General features: G+C 32.9%; 1 protein-coding gene and 2 pseudogenes across 1 annotated transcript; 2 read left to right on the top strand and 1 right to left on the bottom strand.

The window, feature by feature from the left end:
* Positions 1–1,092: 1,092 nt before the first annotated feature.
* On the bottom strand, positions 1,093–2,817 carry LOC107022279 (annotated as a pseudogene).
* A 7,518-nt stretch (positions 2,818–10,335) lies between these two features.
* Positions 10,336–11,635, top strand: LOC107022278 (annotated as a pseudogene).
* Positions 11,636–14,765: 3,130 nt separating this feature from the next.
* LOC107022277 lies at positions 14,766–16,424 on the top strand. Its single transcript, XM_015222937.1, has 2 exons — positions 14,766–15,018; positions 15,094–16,424. Exons 1-2 carry the CDS (start codon positions 14,766–14,768, stop codon positions 16,422–16,424), a joined length of 1,584 nt encoding a protein of 527 aa, XP_015078423.1.
* The last annotated feature ends 3,715 nt before the right edge of the window (positions 16,425–20,139 follow it).

The raw sequence follows: 20,139 nt of genomic DNA, 5'->3' as shown, positions 1-20,139 counted from the left end.
TTATCATAAGATTGGTATACTCTATGACATGACTGACATTGTTTGAAGTAAGAAGGTCATGTGTGGACAACATTATATCAATACAGGGTCGATAGTAATCTTTATTAATCGTGTGTTTGGATTGTTGGTATACTTTATTTTTATTTTTGGAAGTTTTGTCCTGAAAGTGTCTTATCGCTTCATTTACTCTTATGAATTATTATAAGTATTACTTATGTGTTTTATTTACTCTTGCTACATGTAAAATCTGTTCGAGTTCTCCATGGACTCCAACCGCATTGCCTTTGCATTCCGAGAAAGAGCCATAAAGGCTCAAATTTCCTTATTGGAGTCAGTCTATTAACTAGAAGAATAAGTTCGGAAAGGCGTACAGGTCTTGGAGTGAAAGGAATTGAAGTGGAAGAAGAGGAAGAGAGTGGGCCATAAGGGCCCAAATTTATTTTTTAAATGTTGTATTTTTTTTTATTTTGGACATAAGACCTCGTCGCTTTATTTATTCTTTATTATTATTGATAGAACTTTAGGATATGTACAAGAAAAAGGGGTCCAAATACCGGTGCAGGTGGACAGAAATCGGATTCGGACCCCTCCCCCCCTCTCTCTCTCACTTTCTCTTACTTTTCTTTTTCGTCTGTTTATTTGTCATTTATTGTCGCTAGTTTTAAGGTGAAAGAATCCAAACCTCTGCAAGACGCCACTTTATTTTAACGACTTAATCAAATCAAGTGCAAATAAACTTAAATCAAATTTTGCAAATCTCAATTAGATAGTAAAATTAATACTTCACTTTTTTTTAAAAGCAACTCTATATAGTTTCTATCATAAAGTTAAAGTTAGACATTTAGCCAAATAAGTTAGATGCTGGATAATCGCGAGTTAGCGAATATTTTAGGTGTCTTACACACCTTCCTAAAATATAAATAGGAATTCCCGATCCTCTTTAAAGTTTTCTTAAGGTTTTCTGTTTTAACTCTTTTGAAAACTAAGTTTTTTCTTGATTTATTTTTAAAATATTAAGTGACGACTCTAAAAAAGTCAAAAACTTATAAAATATTTTTTCCGAAATCGAACACACGTGGTTTCATACTCATACTACACTTGTTGTACTCTTTGTGGTGCAGATTCGATTTCGAGTACGAGCACATCTCGAGGAGCAATTTGAGTCTTAGTTTGGAGTGTCTTGGAGTTGCGGTGAGCTACTTGGCTGTTCATGGCCCACACCTCCCTCTATATTTTACTTATTATGTTATTTAGTATTCAGACAGGATATCCCTTATGCTGGATTTGTCATTTTAGTTTCAGACTTGCATCGTATTTTAGAAGCTCTTGTACTTATGACACCAATTCTTGGGTGGTATTTTTAGCTTTCCACAATTCGTATTTATAAAGCTTTATGTTAGAGATTTTCACATAATGTTTACCTTTTTCACTATTTAGTTAAGAATTGATAAAGTATGTTGAGTTGGCTTACCTATTGGTTGGAAACATAGATGACATCACGACTTGTGGATTTGGATCGTGGCAAATATATATATATATATATATATATATATAATTATAATAATAATAATAATAATAGTAATAATAATAAAATTACCTGCCAAGTTGTATCAATGGAGAAATTACGGTTGATATAAATTGCGCCAATTAAGGCTTCAACTATATCTGCAAGAACTTTAGGGGGATTAATGCAACCTAATGAATGCAATGGGTACTCCAATGTAGAATTTTTGAATTCTTCTACCTTTGAAAATCAACAAACATATGAACTTTTCGGGATATTCTGTTTGTTCGATTTGATTTCCCGATGCTCAATTTAATTTGGTAAAAATTAAAATTAATTTGATTCAATATTAATTTTGGATTTGCATTTACTATTTAAAAAAATCTTAGATCAATAGGCTATATGAAGAAAGAAAAGGGGAAAAAGAAGGGTTGGGGAGGGGGGGGGGGGNNNGGGGGGGGGGGAGTAAAGAATGAAGTGAGAAAAAAAAAATTTAAGTGATGCAACTGAAATTAGAAATTAGTATTACAAATCCTATTGTTTATTAATTCCTTTTAGATATTTATGAGGAAAAAATAAGAGACGAAATAGTAAGAAAAAATAATTAAATGATAATATGTTTGTCTTGACCTAAGAGAGTTTATTGGACATGAGGAAATTGGGTAGTAGGGGGAATGCAAAAGATAAAAAGTATATAAAGTTTTCAAAAAAAATTATTATCTTATTTTTTAATTTAAAAAATAAAAAACCAAATAATTGAAACTAAATAATATTAAATTGAAATAGATTGAAAAATACAAAAACCTTAAAAAAACCAACGTGGTCCGTTATTTTGATTTTAATCTAATAATGTTCATTTTTAGTTTCCAATGGACAAAAATTAAAAGATATTTAATGAATTGAATTTGTAGATACTTACTTGTTCTTTGAATAAATGAATCTGATAACGTAAATGGTTGTGCAAATTATATTTGATGGAGACTCTAGCAAGTTTTTCAGTATCTACATTGATACTTCTCAAATTTGTGAGATTGTCCGAAAATAAATCAAGATAAGCAAAATAATGTTCCTTTGATATCATCAGATTCAAAACCAAATCACCTACATGCGACATCAATTACTGTATAAAATTCAAAAATATTAATGGTTTTAGGTACACTCGACCATCAAAATTTGTTGCTTACCTGGATGCCCAATTTTGTTGGACGGAAGGATGAGTAAAAGCTTGATGATAACAAGTTGGGATTCTTAAATTTGTATCCTGTTATTTCCTCTACTAGCCTCTCCCGTTGTTGAAAGCTTTGTTCTTCCATGGCTATTTATCAAATTCAAGCACATTTGAAGGGAGGTCTCCTAATTTAGAGTGGATTTTATATAATTTTTTTGGATAAAAATGATGTCAAAAAGTGATAAAATGACAAAAATAGTCCCTTATGTTCAAGGATAAGTTCAAATTAGTTTTTCAATTATGTACTTTGTAGTTTTGTCAGTCCTTTAAATATATCAATATATAATGTGTTTAATCTAAGTCTAATATTAATTGAACTCAATTTATTAGATTTGATGAAAACTATGTAAGATTAAATAATAACGAGAATTCAAATTGATCCATTTATTTTCAATTTACTATACTTTACATATAAGGAAAATAACTTTCTTTATATAAAAGGAGAGAATAAGTCCTAGTAATATTTCAAATTCATTGTCTTTTCCTCATTCATTCGATCCTCGTGACCATCCGACTCACGAACCCCACGCTCCACTCCATCCCACCCCTATAATATAAGTTATACAGAATATTAGATGCTATTATGATAATTGTATTTGTATACATTTATCTTAAATTAGTTTTATGACACGTGTGTTGCACGTGATTACCAATTCAGAAAATATATGTTATAGTAAATAGTATTGCTTATTTTAGTGAAGATTTGAATAATAAGTTTAGCAAAAATAATATTGCAAATTCTTTTATGAATGTTAAATGTGGATAACCATCATATATATCTCTTATACAAGAACCCATGAAGATGGTCGATGAAAAAACTTATTAGTTAAATACAACAATGTATATATTTGTTTCAATATGACAATGTTCAATCATTTGTAATTTGTCGTATCTCATGAATATTACTTTATAAATGATATTTATTGTGTAATTGTAGTTTTGTCGTCCCTTTAAGTTTATCAAAAGATAATGTTTATAATCTAAGTCTAATATTAAATGAACTGAACTTATTAGATCCGACAAAAACTATGTAAAAGTAAATAATAACTAGAATTCAAATTATTCTATATATTTATAATTTACCATATTGTTTCATATAAGGAAAATAACTTTCTTAAAATAATTAAAAGGAAAGAATAAGTCCTAGTAATATTCCAAATTCATTGTCATTTCCCAATTCATCCGATCCTCGTGACCATCCCACTCACTGTCATGACCCAAAACGAGCCGGGAGTGGCACCCACACTTATCCTACTATGTGAGCGAACCAACCAATCTAAACCCCAACATTTCAACCATAATAAACAAAAAATATAATGCGGAAGACTTAAAACTCATTAATGAAAATCGATTAAATAACTTCTAAAAGCTCAATACTTATTGTTCCCAAAAACTGGAAGTCATCACCACAAGAACATCTATCCTCAAATTACTAAATCTAAGAGTATCTAAGAAGCTAAAATAAGCTAAACAGCTAGTCCATGCCAGAACTTCAAGGCATCAAGACATGAGTGAGAGAGAATCCACTCCAAGCTAGGAACAATAGCTCACCCTGAAATCTGACGTGATGAAGACTGGCTAGAGTTGAGGACGAGTTGAAGTCGATGGCACGTTTGCTGCACTCCACAAATAACAAAGAAGAAAATTACAAGTAGGGGGTCAGTACAAGGCACAAGTACTGAGTAGGTATCATCGGCCAACTCAAAATAGAAAGCAATATATATCGAATAATACATAAAACCAACCAAATACTTAACAGGTGATAGCAACAACTATAAGAATCATTTACAACAACACCAAACACATCTATGAGGACTCAAGCCTCCACACCATACTCTTTTNAATTCATCAAGCCTTCTTTTATACCAAGGCAGCATCATTAACAAAGTGGATTTCAGATTTAAGATTCACAGCCTTATCTTTCCAATCCATTACAATTATATAATCACATCTTGCAAGCACACAATCAAGCATATAGAAGACTTTACAATACTACCCAATACATATCAATCGCTATTTAGAGTTTACTATGAGATAGTATAAACCATAACCTACCTCCACCGAAGAATTCGTGATCACGCAAGCTACTCCTCAAAATCTTTGCTTTCCTCTTCGTTCTCTCTTCTCTCGCTCGTTCGTTCTCCCTTTCTCCCTCTGTTCTTTCTATTTTTCTTATTCAAACCCTTTTTCTTTTACCCTAATTGTCATATAATTAAGTATAAAAGATGATAAAAATAACCCTCTATTTATTTCAAGGTTATCTCCTTTAACCCCCAAGTAATTGAATTACTAACACTAACCCACTAACTTTATAATTATAAGCATGAATAGTCCAAAACGCCCTTTTAAAAACTTTAGCTGAATTCCGACCCGAGTAGACTTACGGAGCCTGTGACGGTCCGTCATGACTGTGACGGTCCGTCCTGCAGGTCCGTCACAAGGGTCAGAGAGTTAATTCTGTGGAAAGATTGGTGACGGTCCGTCGTGCCAACGACGGTCCGTCCTGCCATTCCGTCGTGAAGTTCAGAGAGTCGATCTCAGTGCCCAAATTTTCGGAATCTAAGTGTTTTGGAACGAGACCCCCTCGACGGTCCGTCGTGCCCATGACGGTCCGTCGTGGGATCCGTCGACCCAGACAATCATTACCAGAAATAAACTCTACTGCTCAAAACGACTAAACAGGTCGTTACACTCACGAACCCAATGCTCTACTCCATCCCACCCATATAATATAATTTATACAGAATATTAGATGCTATTATGAAAATTGTATATGTGTACATTTATCTAAAATTAATTTTTTGACACGTGCATTGCACGTGATTACGAATTTAGAAAATATATGTTCTAGTAAATAGTATTGCCTATTTTAGTGAACACTTCAATAATAAGTTTAGCACTAAATAATATTGTAAATTCTTTTATGAATATTCAATATGGATCGTCATATATATATCTTATACACGAACCTATGATGATGGTCAATGAAAATTTTATTATTTAAATGCAACAACGTATATATTTGTTTCAATTTCATGAGGTTCAATCATGTAATTTGTCGTATCTCACGAATATTACCTTATATATGATATTTATTGTGTATTTGTAGTTTTGTCGGTCCTTTAAATTTATCTAAATATAATATTTTTAATTTGAGTATAATATTAATTGAACTCAATTTATCAGATTCGATAAAAACTCTGTAAAAGTAAATAATAACAAAAATTTAAAATATTTTCATATATTTTTAATTTACTATATTGTTTCATCTAATGAAAATAACTTCCTTAATATAAAAGGGAAGTATAAGTCCTAGTAATATTTCAAATTCATTGTCTTTTCCTCATTCATCCGATCCTCGCGACCATTGCACTCACGAAATCCACGCTCCACTCCATCCCACCCCTATAATATAAGTTATACAGAATATTAGATGCAATTATGGAAATTGTATAGGTGTACAGTTATCTTAAATTAGTTTTTGACACGTGCATTGCACGTAATTACCAATTCAGAAAATCTGTAATATAGTAAATAATATTGCTTATTTTAGTGAAGATTTGAATAATAAGTTTAGCACAAGATAATATTGAAAATTCTTTTGTGAATGTTCAATGTGGATCATCATATATATCTCTTATACACAAACCTATGAAGATGGTTAATGAAAATTTTTAGTTAAATGCAACAATGTATATATTTGTTTCAATTTGATGAGGTTCAATCATGTAATTTGTCGTATCTCACGAATATTGCCTTACAAAAGATATTTATTGTGTATTTGTAGTTTTATCGGTCCTTTAAATTTATCAAAACATAATATTTTTAATCTAAGTCTAATATTAATTGAACTCAATTTATTAGATTCGATGAAAACTATGTAAAAGTAAATACTAAGAAAAATTAAAATTGTTCCATATATTTTTAATTTACTATGCTGTTTCATATAAGAAAAATAATTTTTCTAATTTAAAGGAATGAATAAGTCCTAGTAATATTTTAAATTCATTGTCTTTTCCTCGTTCATGATTTGATCCTCGTAACCATCCCACTCATGATCCCCATGCTGGACTCCTATGATATAAGTTATACATAATATTAGATGCTTGTATATGTGTACATTTATCTTAAATTAGTTTTTTGACACGTGTGTTGCACGTAATTACCTATTCACAAAATATATGTTATTTATTTTAGTGAAGATTTAAATAATAAGTTTAGAACAAAATAATATTACAAATTCTTTTGTGAATGTTCAATGTGGATCGTCATATATATCTCTTATACACGAACTTATGAAGATGGTCAATGAAAAAATTTATTAGTTAATTGCAACAATTGTATATATTTGTTTCAATTTGATGAGGTTCAATCATGTATTTTGTCGTATCTCAAGAATATTACCTTATTAATGGTACTTGTTGTGTATTTTTCTTGTCATCTAACTGGATATGCTTTCACGTGAATTTCACGTTAAACTGTTTAGATGTCATGTGAACATGCGAAGAAAACAACTACGATCGCTGAGAAAGATTTTCTTCTCTTTTTTTATTGAAAAAAATAAAAATTAATAAAATATATTGTATCCGTGAAATCATAAGATAAGTTCATATGCTTGTAAATTATTTTTAATTTATTTTACCAAACATGATTAGTTGAAGAAAAAAAGGTAAATAAGCAAAATAAAAGGTCTAATGTCATAATAGTAATAACTATTTTGAAGCAAACTTCCTGACAATCTATATCACATAAGTAGTGTGAACACCTAATTTTTTTACCAAAACATAATATATTTTACATCAATTTAAAAAGGATTATATTTAAAATAAAATAAAATAATAATAATAAATTGTAAATTAATAAAAATTATAAGATCAATTATAGTTTAATAATAATAATAAATTGATAAATAGAAGTTGGGAATCTAAGGTATTTATTAATTATATCTAGTCTAAAATAATAATAATATAGAAATTATTATGAAAAAGTATAGAAAAAGAAAAGAAAAGAGGAGACCTAAATATTTCAAATTTGTTTTACCTTATCCTAATTACTCCCAACTTCCTAACTTATTTTCCTAAAAAATCTCATCCCATCTATTTATTTTTATTCTTTTTTACTTCTTTTGCATGATTTTTTTAAAGTTTACACGATTTTTTTTTGTTAATTTGCTATTATTATTATTTATTTATTTTATATCCTTATCTCAACTCCAATTTTCTCAACTAATTTTTAAATTTAATCCTAATCCCACTACACTACGTTCTTTTAAATTAGCACCAGATTCTCATCCAAAAAATATTATATAACCCCACGTTCAGTTGAAAAGAGAGAGAGAGAGAGAGAGAGATAGAGAATACATAAAACTGAGATTGAAAGACGAGAAAAAAAAAACAAGAGCAAAAATTAAGGAGAAGAAAAGTGAGTTATTCTTTTGAGAATAAGGTTAGAGTTAGAATCTTGTTTGTGGTTTCAATTCGTGGCTCATTAAAGTTAATACTTGTTTATTAACTTTGGAAATCAGTAAATCGTAGCAGTTCTTTTTGTGGTGAATCAATAATACGCGGTAACTCTAAATTCTTGAATTCTTGTATGATTTTAATGAAATGCTTGTAAGAAAGTTTAGTTCCAATAATATGAAATTCTTTTAATAGTGTGTTATTATTATTGTTATGAAATATCACTTTTGTGATTGATGTTATGAGTTATTTTTAGAATTAGCAAAAACTTAAAAAAAATGTTTCCAGAGATTCTTATTGTTAAGAATAAATAAATAAATAAATAAATAAATAAATAAATAATTTAAATATGCATCATGTATTATTATTATTATTATTATTATTATTATTATTATTATTATTATTATTATTATTATTATTATTATTATCCTCTTTAAATGCGATTTAGAATTTATATGAAATTCCATGATATTGAATAAGTATTTTTTTGAATTTAATTTTCACTAATTTTTTTAAATTTTAATCTATTCTTGTTAAATTAGGATATAAACTAATGTTTAATTGATTAGCAATTCAGAAAAGCTTTGCTAAATATACTTTAGTTTTTGTAATTATTATTTTGAAATAATAAATAATTTATCTTTAGAATAAAATAAGATAATTATCAATTTAATTTGGATTGTTAAATTATGTAATTAAGAGGATATACGAATATTATTTATAGGTTTATGATAAAAAATAAAAAATATAATGAAGAATATTAATTGAAAAATAAATGAAAAGCATAAGAAGAAAGAAAGAAATAATAATAATAATAAAGCAACGTGAATAGAAAAAGCATAATAAAAAAATGATTAAAAAAAGCATAGAAACAAAAAAAAAATCAAAAAAAAAAGAGTAAAAAGAACAATGAACAAATAAATAATAGAATGTAATATATACATGATAGAAAGGAAAATAGAAATAAAATAAAAAAAAAATTAACAAAACATAAGATTTTTTTTAAAAAAAGTAAAGTAAAAAAAAGAAGATAAAGAGTAAATTTAAAAGAATGTCAACCAAAAATTAAAGAATTATTACTTTACTATAAAAACTTAAGAAAAAAAAGATATAGAAAAAAAATAATACAAAAGATTATTAAAAAAACGTGTAGCATTAAAAAAAAAAATTTCTTTGTAAAACTAATAGTAAATCTCTTAATATTTTACCTCTTATTTAAAAATGTAACTAAAACAAACAATTCAAAAATTACCCAAACTCTAAAATCTCTTTTCTATATAAATTCTACTTTCAAAATATTAGATACCTATATATATATATATATATATATATATANATGTTAATAAAAAAAACTAAAATAAACGGATGTTTCAAGAAACGGATGTTTTAAGTTTAAAATTAATGGACGTACCTTAAAAAGAAAATAAGATCATTTAAAATAAATAAGTCAGTTTCAAATAAGTTTAAAATAAATTTGGGTAAATAACAATTTTATTATTATATTAAATAATATAATATTCAAAAAAAATTAAATCAAGTCATATTAAAAGTCAATAAAGCGACCGTGCGAGAACCACGGGACTCGAGGGGTTCCTAACACCTTCCCCTCGGTCAACAGAATTCCTTATCCGAATTTTTATTTCGCAGACCAATAAAAAATAGAGTCAAATTTCCTTTTGATTAGGGATTTAAATAAGGTGACTTGGAACACCAAAACTCAATTTCAAGTGGCGACTCCGAATAATAATTATCGCTTTTCAAAATGTCACTTTAATTGGAAAAACTCTTTTTCTTTCAAAACAATAAGAATAAAAAATATTGAGAAAAAAAAAAGGGCGTGACAGATGGCGACTCTGCTGGGTATCACTAACTAGAATTCTAGCTTTAAATATTGATTTATGTATGACTATGATTTATATATTTACGCTTTTGGATATTGTATTTATTTAACTTAATATGCTAATTGTTTATTTATTTAATGTTTTGATAATATTTGAATTGGATTATAATTAACCTATCTCACGAACCATTCTGAGTCTTCTATAATAATAATATGGGAATTGCGACTGCGCACCCCGCTTGTATCAAGATAGCCAGTGGATCTTCGATCCATGGTGAAGGACTTTTAGTTAAATATGTATAGGATGGGGAGCACCTATGCACAAAGCCGGAAAGCGCTGCTACCGGTACGTTGCTACTCCCTGACTCGAGTTGTCCGCTCGTTTTACAGCCAGTCTAGATATTTTTTCTCCACAAGTTAAACCTTAGTAAATCTGAAACTTTCAGACATGATATCCTTACTAGGTTTCGTTTTATTTGCACCATGTGCATGTAACTTAGCGAGATTCGACATAGGGGCCTAATCTGACTAGGACAGGTACCTTTTCGTGAGACCAGCATGTGCATTTTTGTGCTACTTGTTGCATCATGTGGAAGAGTGTAACAAAATGTTGACCGGCCTTAGGATAATATACTAAAGAAATAAATATCTATTTTCTACCCATTTTCGACCAATGATTCAAAATAAACAAATCAATACACATATATATACATACACACCTAATCCTCATTTTTTTTCGCTTTTATTAAAATAATTGCATAAATAATAAAAACAATAATATTAATAATATATGTATATATGTCTTTTAAATTGTACATGTACACATTGTTTTATTTTTCTTTCTTTTTTTCGATCAAAATTGTATCTTTATCTGGTCATTCTTTTTAAAAACAACCTGAATCAATGATCACTTTAGATAGTCCGAATCATTTTTATTTTTTTAAGTACTCCAATAAATAATTTTGAATTATCAAAATTTCACAATTAAATTTGATTTAAAAATCCCGAATTTCTTTTTTTTCTCAATCAGGTAATCATGAGATCTATGAGATGTGATAAAAGACCAAGGGATGAAGTAGTCGAAATGGTCAATGATCCCCCAAAGTTCATGATCACAGATAAAACCCCACAATTACTCATGGATTGATGGAACGATATGCATGAATTTAGGCGGACTGAGATATTCAAACATCTTGATTTCCTTACAGATATCATGAGATTTAGTCCTGACAGAGGTTTGATCGAGGCTTTGATCCCATTTTGGAATTCCACAAACTATGTGTTTCGATTTAGTGATTTTGAGTTGACGCCTACATTAGAAGAATTGGGTGGTTTCACAGGTTTAGGCCAGGATCTTCGAACTGAAACACTAATAGCCCCTAGGAGTGTCAGCGGAAGTAAATTTCTAGAACAAATGCACATCATCCATCCTCATAAGGAGTGTTTTGATAATGGGTTGGTTTCTTTGGAATTCTTGTACTCAAGATATGGAAAGAAGAAAGGATTTTCAAGTAATGGGAAACAACTTAAAAATGGACGACACCTCCCTACTTGGAAAAAACATAAACAAGAAGCATTAATAGTGGCATTCTTGGGAGCTATGATTTTTCCAAGGAAGGATAAAAAAATTGATATTCGTCTGTCAGAAATAGTCACTGTTATGATGAAGAAAAGAAAATCCACTATATTGCCGATGATGTTGGCTTATATTTATCGTGCTTTGACTAAATGTAGAGAGGGGGGAGATTTTTTTTTTAAGGTTGTAGCATTTTATCGCAAATGTGGTTTTTTTGGAGCACCTATATCACCATCGTTTTGTGACAGATTTTAAATCCGATTGGACGAATTATATTTTGAGCCACCCAGACAGGATGAAAGAATTAGGAGACAAATTGCCAAAAGGTGTCAAAGCATGGAGACATTATCTTCTTAAATTGACGGCATTTAAAATTACATGGAACTATCATTGGTTCCCTGCTAGTGAGGTAATTGTTATGTCTTCCTATCGTCCATTCGTCATTCTGACAGGCCTTCGCCGGTTCCAACCATACATACCCCTCCGAGTTCTACGCCAATTAGGACAAAAACAAATTTTACCTAAAGTCGAGGATACGTAGAATTTTGTGTGGGCGGTGGAATTTGAAGATCGAGATCGAGAATCAGAAGTTCAAAAGATTTGGGGTGGTAGTCGAACTTTAAGTTCGAAAGCTATGGTTGATGATCGCGTTGAAGGGGAAGTTGACCCCTTATACCTCCATTGGTTGTTTTATCAAGCCCCTCTCAAAGTAATGCCCGAAGGATTAGCGCGAGAAATCATAGATCGAGAAGAGGAAATTGAAGTAAGAATCAAGCAGGCCCGACTCGAGTTGGAAAGAAATTATAGGTCTACTTTAGATATCCTAAGCAATGACCTAAAAAATGTTAGATAAGAGTTGGCTCGACGTGATGCAATATTCGAGGAAAGAGTTACATTGATTGAAAAAAGGGTTGAAAAGAAGCATCTATCTTCTATTCGAACCCTACATGAAGATTTGGGCATTGTTACAGGTGCTATGGAGCAACAGGAGGAAGAATATAAGAAAGAAAAGACCCTCTTAATACATGCACAATCTAGGTTACAAAATCAATTAAAAGCTTCTATGGGAAGAGAAAGGGACATAGCAAACCGTTTCACATTGTATCAAGCAGAAGTTGCGATCGAAAGAAATAAATGGATGTAAGAGCGTGAAGAATTTCATAACTAAATTGAAGAGCGTCAATCACATGATGAGCATTTAAGTGATGCACTTGTCACTACTGAAGAATGGTTGCAGAATTGTCACGAGAATATGAAGGAGGCCAAAGGAAAAGTGCTTTAGTTGACAGAGAACTTGATTGATGTTTATGGTGTTTATCTCCATCGAAGTGATGAGAGCCTGGGTCGAGAGGCGCGTGCACTAGTCCCACATCCGCCGAAAGCTTTATTCAAGGTCTACTCTAGCCTAGGGGGCAATTGATGATCAAGAAAAGTTGGAGATGGATTTTTTTTTTTATTATTTTTCTTTTTAGTTCGTCAAATTTTGTTTTAACCTTAGGTACTTTGATATTTTTATTTTGGTCATTTTGATTTGAATGGTATTTTCATTTTAAAGTTAAATAAATGTCGTATTTTTCTTTTCAAAGAAATTTATCCACATGAACTACGTAATGATCTCATTCATGTTCAAACATGATACGTAGGCAACCTTTAATAGGTTCGATTAAAATGCATTCAAATTATTCAAGTAAGTAAAGTAGGGGACCAAATGACATAAGCAAGTCGTTCAAAGCCGGGATGAAACGTAAAAGTCTTCCAAAACACGTTATAGACATATGAATAATCTAGGTGCATAACATACAACGTGAATTTAATATCCTCAATATGTTGAATCCTAACACATGTTTTTTATATATATGAGAATTTAGAGAGTTTAAAAGGTGGTTGGTTTGTGAGGAGAGCTGGCATCTCATCAATATAACACAAGATCAAAAGGAAAAAAAAACAACACGTAAAGACGGAACAGAGTTGGAAAATGAAGATGCACAAACCCAAATGGTTGCGTAAGAATCGATACCTATGGAAGAGGTGAAAATGTTAAGACAATAGATGACCGAAATGTACGAAGCTTGGATGAATGGGAAAGCTCATCCGCCTTCAATTCGAGAATATTTGAATGTGAATATGCCATTCCCCATCCAAGTGTCAACAAGTGATCCGATTTATCCACCTGGGTTCGGACCCTACATTAACACATCTAATACTGCCGGAACTTCCTCAGTAAACCCGTTGAAACCATAAATGATTAATAATCCACTTTTCATGCCTACTGTCCAAACTAATACAATTCCTCAACCGACACTGGTACGAAAATCCAATGATGACCCTATACTCAAAGATCAATACGGCCAAGGTCATGCCCCTAAATTAACTTTCAATGTTCCTAACTCTTACCACCACCAATACAGTTCTCCCTTTGAGGTTGAGAAAAACATTAAAAATGAGGAACATGAAGAAATTGCAAGGAAAATGAGGAGTTTGGAACAAAACATAAGGAATATGCAAGGTCTGGGAGGACACAAAAGTGTCTTATTTAAGGACTTACACATGTTTCCAGATGTTCACTTGCCTCTAGGGTTCAAAACTCCAAAGTTTGATAAATATAATGGTTATGGCTATCCAGTGGCTCATTTCAGAAGATTTTGTAATCAGTTGAGGGGAGCCGGAGGAAAAGAAGAACTTCTTATGGCTTACTTTGGAGAGAGTTTAACGGGTGTAGCATCAGAATGGTTTATCGATCAGGACATTTCTCATTGGCACGTTTGGAATGATATGGCGCAAGATTTTGTCCAACAATTTCAATACAATATCGATATTATTCCCGATCGCAATTCCCTAGCTAATATGAAAAAAAGCCATCGGAAAGTTTTAGGGAATATGCCATAAGATGGAGGGAGCAGGCGGCTAGAGTCAAAACGCCGATAAAAGACTATGAATTAATTGATGTTTTTCTCCAGGCTCAAGAACCTGACTACTTTCATTATCTTCTTGCCGTAATGGGCAAGCCTTTCGCCAAAGCAATTAAGATCGGAGAAATGGTAGAGATTGGCATAAAGTCGGGTAGGATTGTGAGTCAAGCAGCCATTATAGCTACCACACAAGCAATACAAAGTGGATCCGGTAATTTTACCAATCGATAAAAGAAGGAGGAAGGGTCCATGACGGCATCTGGATCGAGAGGTGTTCAAATGGGCATGAACCATCCTTATGGTCAAGTCAAACAAGAACAATATGATTCTCCTCAGCAATATTACCCGTCCCAATATGCAGTTCTCAACACTCAGGCATATGTCCAGCCATCTTTTCACCAACAATGGCGGGGGCCTGCTACACAAGTTTCTCGCCCCCAACAACAAAATTTCCTGGCGCCATACAATCCACGTCCCCGAACAAAATATACGAGAGAACAAGGTTGAAAAGAAAATTTTACCCCAATTGGGGAATCGTATAAGAGTTTGTTACGGAAATTAATACAATTGAGACTAGTTGAATCTGTCAATCCGTACGTTGTCAATCCAAATGCAAGAGGCTTTGATCAAACTGTTATATGCGAGTATCACGCCAACGCTCCAGGTCATAGCACAGAGAATTGTTGGACCCTAAAAAGAGTCATTGAGAAGTTAATCGAGGATAAGGTAATCGAGGTACGCAATGAGGAAGCACCAAATGTAACCAATAATCCACTCCCTACTCATAATAATGAGCGTGTTGTGGGGATGGTTGACATTTTTGAAGATTATGAGCAAACAAGTAGAACAAAAGTGGAAAGCAAGGTTTCAAAAGAAGAGTCTAGTATGGTTTTAGAACCCAAACAAAGGGCACCAATAATTGTTAAAGGTTCACGTTCAAATTTTGGGGACTCGAGGAAGCTAGTGTTGTATGTCCCTGAATCTATAAAAAGAGGAGACGTACCATTGAATAGACCAAAATGCTACAATCCTGGTAAATTTTCAACGTTTAATCAAAATCAAGAAAGTATGAAAGAGTCAGTTATGATACAAATTGCAACACAACTTCCGATCACAAACACCAAGGCCGTTCCGTGGAACTACAACAAAGTCGTCGTTACTCACAAGGGAAAGGATATTATCAAAGAAACAAATGAAACAGGAGGTCTAACTCGTTCCAGAAGGTGTTATGCTCTAGAAGAATTAAAGAGGGACAAACAAATCAAAGAAAATCAGTTGCCGATGAAAAAACCAGTCACCGAGGAAGATACTGAAGAGTTTCTGAAAAAGATGAAAGCTCAAGATTATTTTGTTATAGATCAGTTGAGGAAAACGCCTGCTCAAATCTCTTTATTGTCATTACTCATACATTCTAAAGAACATCGTGAAGTGTTGACCAGAATTTTGAATAAGGCACATATCTCAGAAAATATTACAGTAGGTCACTTTGAAAAGATGGTCAATCGAATTTTTAAGGTAAATAGAATCACTTTCACTGATGATGAATTGCCCTTGGAAGGATGTGGACATAATAGGGCTCTACATTTAACCATGAAATGTGAAGAACACTATGTGAAGAGTGTCATGGTTGATGGAGGATCGGGTGTAGACATATGCCCTCTTTACACTCTACAAAGCTTAAATATCAGCACTGATAGGATTCGTAATAACAATGTTTGTGTACGGGCATTTGATGGTGCAAAACGGGATACTCTTGGTGAAATATACTTGATTGTTACAATTGGACCAGCGGAGTTTGGAATCACTTTCCAAGTTATAGACATGGACACGTCTACAATCTGCTTTTGGGTAGGCCATGGATCCTCATGCCTTTGTGCCATCTACTCTACACCAAGTGGTCAAGTTTGAACATGACAAACAAGAAATCATTGTCCATGGTGAAGATGATCTCCCAATCACCCGAGATCCTTCAATACCATGCATTGAGGCTAAAAGAGGTTGTGAATCCCTCAACTATCAGGCTTTGGAGATAATAACGGCTAATAAGTTCTTAGAAGGAAAACCTATCCTTCGACCTTATCTGTCCTCTACTTCAGTCATGGTGGTGGCTCAAATGGTACAAAACGGCTATGAACCCGGAAAGGGGTTAGGTTTGTCATTGCAAGGAATTGTGATTCCTATCAATCCAATGGGTAACAAGATACATTCTGTTTGGGTTTTAATCCAACTACATTTGATAGAAAACGGGCAAAAGATCGTAAAAGAAATGCTTGGAATTTGTCGAAGCCGATCCCCCATATTGCTCAATCTTTCATTAAATCTCAAGGTGAACCGTGTCCAGACTTATTTATCCAAAATGATGTGGATGAAATGTGTCAAGGTATCAAGGAAATGTTTTATGAGGTAAACATGACTCAGAGGGGTGAGGGCACTAGTCATATGGATGTGCAGTTTATCAGCCAACTCAATAACTAGAAAGTCACTCCTATCCCTACAAGAAAGGAGTCTTGGTAGTTTTTGTTTTGCTGTTTTTTTTTTATTATTATTTTCTTGGATTATTCTCAGGGTTGTAATTCAAACATTCTAGCTGTTTCGCTTTGTTGTTAACCCTTCTATCCTTTCCCATTCAATGCAATGAAGTTCTAGTCATCTTCTTTGTTCCTACTCTTTCTAATATTTGTCATCTTATTTTCATATTCAGTTACGTTAACTTTAGTAATATGACATGTATGCGAATTTTACAATTAGATCCTAAAAAGTTGTCTGATCTCATAACAATGAATCCTAAGTTTAAGGAATATGATGAAGATGAAGCTGATGAAGAAACAAAAAGGGGTTTGGATTAATTTGAAAATAATCCTAAACCTAATTTAAGTGAAACGGAGGTGGTTAATTTGGGAACTCCCGAAGAAGTGAAAGAAATAAATGTAAGTATTTATGTCGATCAAAATATCCGAGACAACATAATTCATGTTTTAATTGAATACAAAGATGTCTTCGCTTGGTCATACGATGACATGACGGGGTTAAGTGTTGATCTGGTAGTTCCCAAACTTCCCATACATCTTGATTTTCCACCTGTCCAGCAAAAGCAGAGAAAATTTAATACAGATATGAGCGATAAAATCAAAGAGGAAATCATGAAGCAACTGAGTACAAAAGTGATCAGGGTCGTCAAATACACTACTTGGTTGGCTATGTTGTGCCAATACCAAAAAAGGATGGAAAGATCAGAGTTTGTGTTGATTATAGAGATTTAAACAAAGCAAGTCCAAAATACAATTTTCCACTACCCAACGTTTATATCTTTGTTGACAATTGTGCTAAACACGAGATTCAATCTTTCGTGGACTGTTACGCCGGATATCACCAAATTCTCATGGATGAAAAAGACGCAGAAAAAACTGCTTTCACCACCCCGTGGGGTATATATTGTTATAGAGTCATGCCATTTGGTCTAAAAAATGCAGGGGCAAACTACATGAAAGCTATGACTACCATATTCCATGACATGATGCATAAAGAAGTTGAGGTATATGTCGATGATGTCATCATTAAGTCTAGAACGCAAATTGACCATGTGCATTATCTAAGAAATTTTTTTGAAAGGTTGAGAAAGTACAATCTCAAGCTTAATCCGGCTAAATGTGCATTTGGAGTTCCATCTGGCAAGCTTTTGGGTTTTATAGTTAGCCGAAGAGGCATTGAATTAAACCCCTCCAAGATAAAGTCCATTCGAGAATTGCCACCTCCAAAAACCAGAATTGAAGTCATGAGCTTTCTGGGAAGGTTAAACTATATCAGCCGATTCATCGCTCAACTCACTACTACATGCGAGCCGATATTCAAGTTATTCAAAAAGGATGCTGCTATTAAATGGAAAAGTGAGTGTCAAAAGGCTTTTGACAAAATTAAGGAATATTTAGCAAATCCTCCGGTACAGGTCCTCCCAGAGCCTGGTAGGCCTTTGTTTTTATACCACTCAGTGATGGATAATTCCTTTGGTTGCGTTCTAGGACAACATGACGTCACGGGGAAAAAGGAACAAGCTATCAATTACTTGAGCAAAAAGTTCACATCCTATGAGGCAAAGTACATTCTATTAGAAAAAACAGGTTGTGCTTTAACTTGGGTCGCCCAAAAATTGAAGCACTATTTTTTGTACTACACCACTTCCTCATATCTCGATTGGATCCCCTGAAATATATTTTTCAAAAAGCCATGCCTACGGTAGGTTGGCAAAATGGCAGATTTTGCTTACCGAATTTGATTTTGTGTATGTTACTTTTACCGCCATGGAAACACAAGCGTTGGCCGATCATCTGGCAGAGAATCCGATAGATGATGAATACGAACCCTTAAAAACATACTTCCCTGATGAAGCGATCAACTCTGTTGAAAAAGAAATTCATGATAAAGACCCCGTGTGGAAATTATATATTGATGGGGCTGTCAATAAAAATGGAGTGGGAATTGGGGCAGTTCTTATCTCACCAAACGGTTGTCACTATACTGCCACAGCACGACTTCGATTCTTTTCTACCAACATGAGCTCTTAGTCTTGGGGGATTCCGACTTGCTCATTCGACAAGCTCGAGGCGAATGAGAAACTCGAGAAATTAAGCTCATACCGTACAAACAATGTTTAGAAAATCTCATCAAAAAGTTCAAGTCCATTGAATTTAGATATATTCCCAGCTTTCACAATGAGTTGGCTGATGCTTTGGCCACCCTAGCATTGATGCTTCCATACCCAGGTAATACCTACATTGACCTGTTGGAAATCCAAGTTAGGGATCAACATGGTTATTGCAATATTATTGCGGTAGAGGCAGATGGTGAGCCTTGGTATCACGACATCACACAGTTTATAAAAGCTAGAGAATATCCACTGCATGCTTATAGAGATTAAAAAAGAACTATTAGGCGACTCGCCAATGGGTTCCTCTTAAGTGGCGATATCTTATATAAAAGGACTCCAGATTTGAATTTATTACGATGTGTGAATACTCAAGAGGCGGAAACAATTATGAATGAGGTACACTCAGGGGTATGTGGCCCACACATGAATGGTTACGTCCTAGCAAAAAAGATTATTCGGGCAGGATACTATTGGTTGACCATGGAGCGAGATTGCTTCCGATTTGTTCACAAGTGCCATCAGTGCCAAATTCATAGCGACTTGATTCACTCACCCCTTTAGAGTTGCATCCTTTGTCTGCTCCGTGGCCTTTTGTTACATGGGAATAAATGTTATTGGGCCAATAGAGCTGAAAGCATCTAACAGTCATCGGTTTATTTTAGTTGTCATCGATTACTTTACCTAATGGGTAGAAGCTGTCACGTTCAAATCAGTTACCAAGAAAGCGGTGGTGGAATTCGTTCATTCCAACATCATATGTCGTTTCGGCATACCAAAAATCATTATTACAGACAATGCAATGAATCTCAACAGCCACCTGATGAAGGAAGTTTGTGAGCAATTTAAAATTGTTCATCGTTATTCAACCCCTTAACGTCCCAAAACAAATGGGGCTGTTGAAGCTGCGAATAAAAACATCAAGAAGATTCTTAGGAAAATGGTGCAAGGATCTAGACAGTGGCATGAGAAATTACCCTTCGC

The sequence above is a fragment of the Solanum pennellii genome, chromosome 6, assembly GCF_001406875.1.
Source record: "Solanum pennellii chromosome 6, SPENNV200".
NCBI lineage: Eukaryota > Viridiplantae > Streptophyta > Magnoliopsida > Solanales > Solanaceae > Solanum > Solanum pennellii.
This window is presented reverse-complemented; position numbering and strand designations above follow the sequence as displayed.